The 11,707-nt window shown below is 39.4% G+C and overlaps 1 protein-coding gene across 1 annotated transcript in view; it reads left to right on the top strand.

Annotated features, from left to right (window-relative positions):
* Positions 1 to 10,924, top strand: part of LOC108318290 — a 32,369-nt gene extending 21,445 nt beyond the window's left edge. Inside the window, exons 8-12 of the mRNA XM_017549255.2 lie at positions 881 to 934; positions 1,906 to 2,010; positions 2,661 to 2,714; positions 4,328 to 4,432; positions 10,833 to 10,924. Coding sequence (XP_017404744.2) covers positions 881 to 934; positions 1,906 to 2,010; positions 2,661 to 2,714; positions 4,328 to 4,432; positions 10,833 to 10,924 — 410 coding nt within the window. The remainder of the gene's footprint in view (positions 1 to 880; positions 935 to 1,905; positions 2,011 to 2,660; positions 2,715 to 4,327; positions 4,433 to 10,832) is intronic.
* Positions 10,925 to 11,707: the final 783 nt, after the last annotated feature.

Here is an 11,707-nt window from a genome sequence, read left to right as displayed (position 1 = left end):
CCTCCCAAAGTGCTGGGATTACAGGCGTGAGCCACCACGCCCAGCCATAATTTGTAGTTTAAAACCTCACACTCCCTGGGCTTAACAACATTGATAATTATCCATAATTTTATCTGGCCCTTCCTCCTATCATGAAAAAAATCACCATAAATTACTGTTTAATTGTAATATTGTCCCTACACATTTACTAGGAATGCTAAAAAATGCTTCCTGGTGGAAAATATTGTTACTGATGAGGTATATTTTGGAATCCTTTATTTTTTTATGACAATTTTTTTTCTCATCCAACAGTGTGACTGTTTCTGCATCACTGAATTCTTTCATTTGTTTAGCTAGCACATACTAAATGCAAAACACTGAACTAGAGAGTGGAAAATTTTAACCCAGTAGTAGTATAATAAAATTAAGGCATAATTTCTGCACTCAACTAGATTACAGTCTTGAGGGGTAGGGGTGGGGAACGTAAGCAAAACTGGAGATAAAGAAGATAGCATTCTTTCAGGGTTTAAGGGTTCACTGTTTATGTACATAAGTGACTTCTAGGTTTCAAATTCAATCATGTCTATTAAGATATGCTCCCATTATGGGTCTGAAGGAAGAGAAAGACCTACAGAAGAGATTACTATTAAACTTGCTTCACCTCAATGTTAAGAGTCATTTAATACTTTATAGAAAGTGGTATTAAATAGATATTTACTTTAAACTTATAGCTTGATCTATCCTCTATTTCTATCCTCTACTTCTTCTTCACTTTGAGTTCAAAGAATTACCAGAGAAAAATAGAAAAAATAGCTGTACTCCAACCCTTTAATTACAACTTAAATTTGCATGTCAGTTGTCTAAGATTTGGCCTCTATGTCTGACTTGTCTTTTCTTCCAGAAAATGAAATGGTTGATGTGAATATGGTAATGGATGAAGCAAAAGCTTTTACAGGTAAGTCAGAAGTCATGGTGAGGACATTCATTTTTAACTAAGACCTTAATGCTCTATAGAGAAAAAATTTAAATGTTTTTAAACAGTAGTATTTGGCTGGACATGTTGGCTCACTGTTGTAACCCCAGCACTTTTAGAGGCTGAGGCAGGAGGATCACTTGAGGCCAGGAGTTCAAGACCAGCCTGGACAACAAAGCAAAACTATGTCTCTACAAAATAAAAAGGGGGGGCATGGTGGCATATGCCCATAGTCCCAGCTACTTGGCAGGCTGAGGTGGCTGAGCCCAGAAGTTTGAGGCTGCAGTGAGCTATGATCACCACTGCACTCCTCCCTGGGTGACAGAGCAAAAAACCTGTCTCATAAAAAATGTATTTAAACAGTAGGTTTCTCTTCAGGCTATCAGTGACATGCTAAATTGACACCCCTACATATTTAATGGTTAAATGTTTGTTTTATAATCTTATGCTTTGCTTTGGAATTTTTCCTGTAAAGACATATTATGTAGAGTTGTGAACGATAATGTTTTTCCACCTTATATTGTTTAAACAACCAAAATATAAGTCAGTTTCAAGTCTCAAGGTGAAAGCTTATGCAAGCTAGCCAAGAAATATGCTTACCTGTCAAAAGGCCCCATAATCCAGGTAATATGATAGTATTTGCCTTGTATCTGAATTATACGAGCTATTATTTCTCTTGAATTAAAAGTATAAATTCTCAACAGATTTTATACTGTTCAGAAACAGAATTCATGCTTTTAATGCAAGAGACAGAAAAGAGAAGGAAAAGCTCATATGTCCTTGTATCCACATGTCCTTTGAATCTATGTAGTTTATCAAATTTCATTCGGCCTCCTAAAGTGCTGGGTTTACAGGTGTGAGCCACCATGCATGGCCAGTAATTTTTTCATAATTTGAAATCATTATTCTTTTCCTAAAATTCTTATTTGTTAACAATTCTCATCTTTTCAAAGGAGAGAAAGTTAGTGTCAGTAATCTGGGCAAAGTGCTGAGGAAAATGGGGCTCGTGCTCACTGATAAGGACCACAAGAAGCTGCTGAAAACTCTGCCAATTCGCAGTAAGTATTTAGCACATCCTTTGAAGCTTGGATTTAGGGGCTCGTGTGTGGCAACTCCTTAAATTATACATGTATATGCCCAGTAAAACTCCTTTAGAAAACACAGTTCTCACACCAAAAGAAATCTTGGCCAGACTCAGTGGCTCACGCCTGTAATCCCGGCACTTTGGGAGGCAGAAGCGGGACGATCACGAGGTCAGTCCATCTCTCCAAAAAAAATTTTTTAAAAAGAAAGAAAAAGAAAAGAAATATTGTTGCCTGTTTTGTTGCTTATATTTTAATACTGAAAGCTAGCAACATCTTTCACTGGGGGTATCCCACCATCCAGGCTAAATTATCCTGTCACCCTGGGAGCACTTCCTAATCTCATCATGACCAATGAGAAGGAAACCAGGGAAGAAAGAGAAGGAAGAAAAAAGACAGAAACAGGGACATAACTGTACTTAATTCAACCAATGGATAGATTTATAAAAGGGAAAGCGTTCTTTATCTTTGTTTTCATTCTTACTTAAGTGTGAAAGAGAAGAAACTTCCAAATAAATTGGAAGGTTTTTTTCCCCTGAAATTATGGATGCTATGTTGTCTTTGTGCTGATTTTGTTAGTCTTCCCGTCATTTAACCCATATTCTGAATTATGTCTTGTCTTACAGCTAGTGGAAAGGTATATAAGAATAGATTGCTCAAAGGTGTGAAGGCCCTCAACGGTGAGTAGGAAGCATGGTGAAAGAACAAGTAAAAAAAATCATGGCTAGGCGCAGTGGCTCACGCCTGTAATCCCAGCACTTTGGGAGGCTGAAGTGGGCGGATCACCTGAGGTTGGGAGTTCGAGACCAGCCTGACCAACATGCAGAAACCCTGTGTCTACTAATACAAAAATTAGCCAGGCGTGGTGGTGCATGCCCATAATCCCAGCTGGGAAGCTGAGGTAGGAGAATTGGTTGAACATGGGAGGTGGAGGTTGCAGTGGGCCAGGATCACGCCATTGCACTCTAGCCTGGGCAACAAGAGCAAAACTCTCAAAAAAAAAAAAAAAAAGGCCAGGCGCAGTGGCTCACGCCTATAATCCCAGCACTTTGGGAGGCCGAGGCGGGTGGATCATGAGGTCAAGAGATCGAGACCATCCTGGTCAACATGGTGAAACCCCATCTCTACTAAAAATACAAAAATTAGCTGGGCATGGTGGTGCAGCCTATATTCCCAGCTACTCAGGAGGGTGAGGCAGGAGAATTGCTTGAACCCAGGAGGCAGAGGTTGTGGTGAGCCAAGATCGCGCCATTGCACTCCAGCCTGGGTAACAAGAGTGAAACTCCGTCTCAAAAAAAAAAAAAAAAAATTCTTATGTTTGGTATTTTCTTTTAAATGTTCCAACTTCACTTCCTGCCAATTTACTGATTCACTGTTAAGACATAACTTATCTTCTTTGAATGCATTGGATTTTTGGGATATAAGTTAAAACATCATATCACTATAGGAAGTTTCTAACAGTTTTCTGGCTAGCCTTATATAATTAGTTGTTGTTTTAACCATGAGTCATTAGACCTGCCTACTCCTCTCTATTAACCTCTCAGGGAAAACCAAAGCAGAGACCCTGAATCAGTATTAAGAAAAATACCCTATCTTTCCATACTAACTCTATGTAAATAATTATTATTTCAATTGTCAATTAGAAAAAGATGTTTTAAAACACTAAAATACTATGAGAAATCTATGCAACTCTAACCACTTTATAAAAAAAAAAAAAACTGAAACAGGCTGGCACAGTGGCTCATGCCTGTAATCTCAGCACTTTGGGAGACCAAGGCAGGCAGATCACTTGAGGCCAGGAGTTTAAGACCAGACTGGACAACATAGTGAGACCCCATCTCTACAAAAAATTTTAAAATTACCTGGGCATGGTGACACACACCTATAATCCTACCTACTCAGGAGGCTAAGGCAGAATGATTGCTTGAGCCCAGGAGTTCAAGGCTGCATGCAGTAAGCTATGATCACAACACTGCACTCCATCCTGGGCTACAGAGAAAAACCCTGTTTCTAAAAATAAAAAAGAAATGGAAGTTCTCATATCTTCCACAAATCCCCTCCTCATAAAGGTAAATACTGTTAACAATTCAGCAGTTATCTTTCTCAATTCTTTCCAACTTTTAACAGACATATCTAAATCTAGGGAGACACACACATACACACACATTAATAGTTTCTTTGTATTCTTGTGCTTTAACCACCAATTAGGATTTCTGATGCATGACCATGATTAACACTTTTCACTCTTAAACATCAGTACTCATATTCTTATTCCATGCGCTTCTTTCTTAAGGGCCAAAGGTCAAAATAAAAAAAATGGAGACATTTTTGGAAAACATGGGAATTAAAATCAAGGAAGAGGAACTTGAGGAACTCATGACCCAACTACCAACTGAGGGTGAGTATTACATATATCTCTATGCTCTTCACAGAAACATTAAGCCCCTCCATTAGATTGCTGAAATTAGCCTTTTTTGAAGTAAATGTAAAAACTTAATTCTGACTCATGATGAAATACCATCTTCAAAAATGTTTTTGAAAAGATATGTCAGGGATGCCACTTGAAGCCTCAGTCATGCCTAGGAATGCCACACACTTAAGGAGTGGAAAGAAAAATGAATTGAAGGGAACATTTAAGAGAAAACTTAAGAAAGTCAGAAGTCAAACGATAAATTAGAAATGAATAATTGCAAATCAAAGCGCTAATATCCCTAAGGTAGCAAAAGCCCTTGTACGTTGATAAGAAACATACTATAATAGAAAAATAGGCAAATATACAAATAGGTAACTCATAGAAGAGGAAATATAATATAAATATCCAATAGCATATGGAAAGATGTTTAACCTCACCAATAATCATGAAAATGCAAAATAAAACACAATGCAACACTATCTTCACTCATTAGACTGGCAAAACTTAACAAGATTGATAATATTTAGTTCTTATGAAAATGTGAGGAAAGGGACTTACTGATAAATTTGCCATTGCTTTATATACTTTTTAAAAAGTCATCTGACAGTGTCTAACGGGGAAAAAAATCTTCTCTTTTCCCTGGTGAATCCAGCATACGTTCCTCATGTAGTATACATTATTTCTTTGCGCTGGGTCCTGGTCCCTGTTTTGCCACAGACTTGCTGACAAATAATTTAACACCACTTAATCTTAGTTTCTTCATATAGAAAATGGTAGTTTAACTAAATGTGGCTCTATGATCACTTCTTGCTCTGAAATTAATATATATAATGCGTGTAATACAGTCTAGACTAGTCAGTAAATGTTTGATGATGGATGGTGGTGTGGTGGTGATGATAATGAGGAAGATAGAAAAGTTGTTAAAAAAGAACAGGATGAAGAAAAAAGGAAATTCTGTTATCTATGAATTAATTTTTCCTGTTATAAAAACATTTCTTAATAGAATACATATTTGTTTATTAATTATTAATTTTATATAAATAAATAAGACAAGATGCAATTTAAAACCTCCTATAAGAAACAGCACTGGGCTCACTGTCTTCCCTGTCTTCCTTCTCTGCTACTCCTATCCTTGTTGTTCAGTATCTCTCATATAGATCAAGGGCTTTTGACTTGGTGTCATGGACTCCTTTGGAAATCTGATGAATGGATCACTTCTGATTATAATGTTTTAAAATGTATAAAATAAAATAATAGGATTACAAAGAAACTAACTATATTAAAATATAATGTATCAAAACATTAAAATATAAATTACTGGTACTTATTAAAACATTTAACACTTTCTAGTAGCAGATCAAATTATTTTTATAATTTTAAAGTAATGATGAGGGCCAGGTACGGTGGCTCACTCCTATAATCCCAGCACTTTGGGAGGCCAAGGGCAGATCATTTGAGGTCAGGAGATTGAGACCAGCCTGGCCAGCATGGTGAAACCCCGTCTCTACTAAAAGTACAAAAAAAATTAGCTGGCCATGGTGGCGCATACCTGTAATCCCAGCTGCTAGGGAGGCTGAAGCAGGAGAATCATGTGAACCCAGGAGACAGAGGTTGCAGTGAGCCAAGATTGCTCCACTGCACTCCAGCCTAGGCAACGGAGTAAGACTCTGTCTCAAAAAAAATAAAATAAATAAAAAATAAAGTAATGATGAGCATAAGCAACATTTCAACGTATTTGGAACAACTATATTATGATTTGAAAATGTCAGTGATTTATATTAGTGACAAAGTCACAGCCTCTGCCACTATTCTCATGGTTTATTGCCTACGTTAATAATTGAAGAAAATAATAAATTTAAGTTAATCACTAGTGAAAAGAAAGACACACTTTTGCCCAAGCATTGTGGCTCACACCTGTAATCCCAACACTTTGGGAGGCCAAGGCAGGAGGATTGCTTGAGGCCAAAAGTTCAAGATCAACTCAGGCAACATAGCAAGACCCTATCTTTACTATTATTATTTTTTAAAGTCTTTTTTTTTCCATTCCAGCTCAAGACCTCCCTGAATTCTAGCAATACAGGGTCAGTAGACCCAGGTTAAAAACATCTGATACAGGTCACCCATTCAATACTCTGACCTCTTGTTCCTTGATATCTTTCACTTCAGTCATTTTTTCCTCCCTTCTATCTTGATTACCACTCACATAGTAATGACCTAGAGCTTGTCCCTCCCTAATACTTCATCTCCAAAATCTCTATTTCATAGACTCACTCTCTAACCTTTATCCTTCCAGTTCATTTACTATGCAGATATTTTTGCAATAACACCACATAGAAATTGCTGAAAAACCTCCTGTTTTGTAAAATTATCCACTAAAGTAACTGAGCTTATGGAGAAAATTCTGGAAGCACACTCAAAATCTATACCAATTTGTAACCAGAACACTACCAAAAGCACAAGGAAACTTGTACAGCCCAGGCAAATAGAACAGAACAACTGTAAGATATTTAAGAATACACACACACACACACACATGGAGTTAAAGAGCTGGCTTGCCATTCTGAAATAGTGTAGGTGGAAGTAGAGCTCTGAGCCAGTGAAGCTGGTTCCCCCTCCTGCATCACAGGCACTAATTTTTTTTTTTTTTTTTTTGAGATGGAGTTTCGCTCTGTCACCCAGGCTGGAGGGCAATGGCGCAATCTCGGCTCACTGCAACCTCCCCCTCCTGGGTTCAAGCGATTCTCCTGACAGGCACTCATTTTTTAATTTTATTAAAATATGAAACAGAAAGGGCTCCAGCTGTAGCTCCAACCTAAGATTTTCTTCTTTTCTTGTTGAAGAATTCTTTTCTTGTTTAGGAAAGATTATGTATGAGCCAACACACCTTTCACATTACTGTGACATTTGTCCATTTACCAACTGAATATGATGACATGATGCTACTGAATCACGTGTTGTACCAGAACAGAGTACATAACTCCAACTCCAGCTACTCCAGCCACGTGGAGACCTTCACACCTTTGACCCTACTATTTTATTATTCAACACCATCACCATGTCTCAGTTTTTTTCCTTCCTTAAATTAGATTCACTGCTTCAACATCATATAAGCTTACAAACTCTCAGAACTTCAAATTTGCTTGGCAAAAACTCGGCCATCTTTTTACTTCATGCTTATTCCTGAGCAGCTTAACATTGCCAGAGAAGATCACAAAGCCGTGCCAATAGAACTCACTTCACATAATGGGCAGAAACTTCAAGTTCCTTAACACTGCCAAAAAAGTCTCTGCTATATTTTCCAAGTAAATTTACTTTCTCACTCTCAGAGACAATTTCACACCTTCTCGGTCCAAATTTCACCTCAACTCTCAACTGATGATCTCACCTCAAACTTCATAGAGACAATAGATGCAGTTAGAGAAGAAAGATCTCATTTTCCTACCTCTGTTTCTATGAACTTACCTATACCTATGCCCACATGCCCCGCCTTTTTTCTTTGTCTTTTTTGAGACAGAGTTTCACTCTTGCTGCCCAGGCTGGAGTGCAAATGGCACAATCTCGGCTTACTGCAACCTCTGCCTCTTGGGTTCAAGCGATTCTCCTGTCTCAGCCTCCTAAGTAGCTAGGATTACAGGCATGCATCACCTCGCTTAGCTAATTTTGTATTTTTAGTAAAGATGGGGTTTCTCCATGTTGGTCAGGCTGGTCCCGAACTCCAACCTCATATCCACCCACCTCAACCTCCCAAAGTGCTGGGATTACAGGCATGAATAACCGTGCCCAGCCATGCCCTGCCTTTTGTCTTGCTATAAAGGGGAAGAATCCTCCTTTCGTGGGCCAGCCTTTCCACTTGCACCCTGCATCCTATTTCCTTTTGCCTTCTCAAAGACTTACCTCCTGCAATATTTCCCCTCTCTCCTGCATCATCAATTTCTCCCTCTTTGCAGTATCTCTCTATATATTTCTCTTGACATGCAGCTGTGCTTTTCTCTCACACTTGTTCCCTGCCAGCTACCACATCATCTCTGCACAGCAGAGTTGCCTCGAAAAGTTGTCATTACTCATTGTCTTCATATCCTCACCTCCCATTCACCCTTCAGCATTCTCCAGTCAGGTTTTTATCTCCACAATGGCACCAAACAAGCTCTCAACAAGATTGTCAATGACCTACCTCTTGCCAAGGCTCATAGTCCGTACTTTGTTCTTACTTTACTTGACATGTTGGCAGCATTTGACATAAGCGGCCACCCCCTTTTTATTGAAATACATTTTTTGGCCAGGCGTGGTGGCTCATGCCTGTAATCCCTGCACTTTGGGAGGCTGAGGCAGGTGAATCACTTGAGCCCAGGAGTTAGAGACCAGCCTAAGCAACATGGTGAAACCCTGTCTCTACAAAAAAAATAAAATAGCCTGGCTTGGTGGCACGCGCCTATAGTCCCAGCTACTTGAGAGGCTAAGGCCGGGGGATTGCTTGAGCCTGGGAGGTGGAGGCTGCAGCGAGCTGTGATTGTGTGCCACTTCACTCCAGCCTGGGTGACAGAGCAAGACCCTGTCTCAAGAAAAGGAAAAATAAATGTGTTTTTCTCTAGACTTTTAAAGCCCCATACTCCCCTGGTTTTCTTCTTCCCTCGCTGACATTGTCTTCTCAGTTTTCTTGCTGACTGTTCCTCCCCTGCAAGATCTCTAAATAACGAAGTGACCCAAGGTTAGACCCTTGGCTGTCTTTTCATCTACACTCTCCTCTTAGGAGATTGCATTCAGTCTCATTGGGTCAGATACCTTCTCTAAGCTGGTAAAGTAAATTTATATCTCCAGCTCAATCTCTCTAAGTTAGCAATAGCATATCAAACTAGTTATTTGATATCTCCACTGGGATTTCTAAAAGCTATCACCAATTTAATGGAATTATTGATTAACTTTACTAAAAAATCTCACGCCCTCCTCATCTCATTAAAGGCATCCCATTCACCCCGTTGACTGGGGAAGGTAGACTAGGTTCCATCTTTGATTTCTCCTTCCTTCATATTCCACATTTAAATCTAGGTTCATCAACACCTGTGAAAGAAGGGAAAACAAAATTTCGAAAAAGAAATCTAGGTTCAACTTGAAAAATATGTCCTGAATCCATCACTTGTCACCATCTCCACTACCGTAACCACAGCCCAAGCCACTGTCATCTCTTTACTGGGCCACTGAAACAAGCTCCTGTCTGCTCTCCATTTCCCCAGTTTCTTTATCCTATCCATACCAGCCAGAGTGGTCTTTTGAAAGCTGAAATCAGGTCATGTTACTCCAGCTTTCCAAGGCCTCCAGTGACATTCCATTGCAACCAAAATAAAGTCCAGACTTTATCATCATGCCCTACAAGGCTCTGCATTATCTGGCCCCATCACACTGACCTCTGTCTCTCAATCATGGCAAATTCAGTCCCACCATACGACTATTGTACATACTTTTTTTCTACTTATTCTTCCCCAGTTCTTCACATGGCTACTCATTTCTCATCATTCAAGCTTCAACCCAAATAGATCCTCTTCTGAGAGGCCTTCCTTGACCTTCTGTCTAAATCAGTCCCATCCTCTATTACTCTCTATTATGTTGCCCTATTTTATTTTTGACAGCATCTTAACAGTACGTCAAATCCTTTCTGTTTATATGTTAATTATCTCTCTCTCTCACTACATTGTACACTCCTTGAGAGCCAGAACTCCGTCACCTTGCCTACTTTTGTATACCCAAAGCCTATAAAAGTGCTGTTGATTAACTGACTAAATAAAAGTACATAGGGTCAGAGTCATTTATTCTCTCCCTATACTTAACTGTAACCAGTCTCTTTAAAGCAATGAAAAATTGAATAGATTTGTTACAATGGAAACTTTCTTTCTTTCTAAGATAACACTGTTATCTCTGAGAATAAGTCCATAAAATTATAAGGAAAAATGTAAACATTAGTAAATTCTGGCTTGGCGTGATGGCTCATGCCTGTAATCTCAGCACTTTGGGAGGCCAAGGTGGGTGGATCATTTGAGGTCAGGAGTTCAAGATCAGACTGGCCAACATGGTGAAACCCCATCTCTACTAAAAATACAAAAAATTAGTTGGGCATGGTGGCATGCACCTGTAATCTCAGCTACTTGGAAGGCTGAGGCAGGAGAATCACTTTAACCTAGGAGGCAGAGGTTGCACTGAGCTGGGATCACACCACTGCACTGTAGCCTGGGCAACAGAGTGAGACTCCATCTCAAAAAAAAAAAGAAGAAGAAGAAGAAAAGATTACTGAAGTCTTATGCTCTTCATAACTTCAGAACTTCATATAGCATAAATGTTGAAGGTCTCAGTAACATCAGTTCATCTGACTCTGAGGTATACTTCCCTTGCCTTACAGGTGAGACAACAGTTGATGTGAAAGACTTAATGGATGCTGTCAGTTACATCAAGGGTGAGCTGCAAGCTATAATGGAAATATGTTATAAATAGCATCTTAATATTTGCAATTAATGTTGGAGAAGAATATTTCCCATTCATAAGTATTCAGATATTTTTCATATAACATATGTTCCATTTTTGTGGATGCTGCTGAAGTTGAGTAAACAATAACTCATCTATTTATATATCACTGACCATACTAGTCTCCAAAATTTTCCCCTAAGGAGTTCTTCAGGCCAGGCACAGTGGCTCATGCCTGTAATCCCAGCACTTTGGGAGGCCAAGGCGGGCAGATCATGAGGTCAGGAGTTCAAGACCAGCCTGGCCAACATGGTGACACCCTGTCTCTACTAAATATACAAAAAATTAGCCAGGCATGGTGGTGCATGCCTGTAATGCCAGCTACCCTGGAGCTGAGGCAGGAGAATCGCTTGAACCTGGGAGGTGGAGGTTTCAGTGAGCCAAGATTGTGCCATTGCACTCCAGCCTGGGCAACAAGAGTGAAACTCCGTCGCCCAAAAAATAAAAAGAGTTATTAAAAGTAGTAATTGATATCAAGAGCCACAAAACTTTTCATACCCCTTTTCCCACTAACCCCACTCTTAGAAATTTATCCTATGGAAATAGTTTTATTGAATAAAATTAAAAATGTTCTGCCTTGGCCGGGCGCGGTGGCTCAAGCCTGTAATCCCAGCACTTTGGGAGGCCGAGGCGGGTGGATCACAAGGTCAAGAGATCAAGACCATCCTGGTCAACATGGTGAAACCCCGTCTCTACTAAAAATACAAAAAATTAGCTGGGCATGGTGGCGCGTGCCTGTAATCCCAGCTACTC

This window comes from Cebus imitator, unplaced genomic scaffold (assembly GCF_001604975.1).
Source record: "Cebus imitator isolate Cc_AM_T3 unplaced genomic scaffold, Cebus_imitator-1.0 Scaffold217, whole genome shotgun sequence".
NCBI lineage: Eukaryota > Metazoa > Chordata > Mammalia > Primates > Cebidae > Cebus > Cebus imitator.
This window is presented reverse-complemented; position numbering and strand designations above follow the sequence as displayed.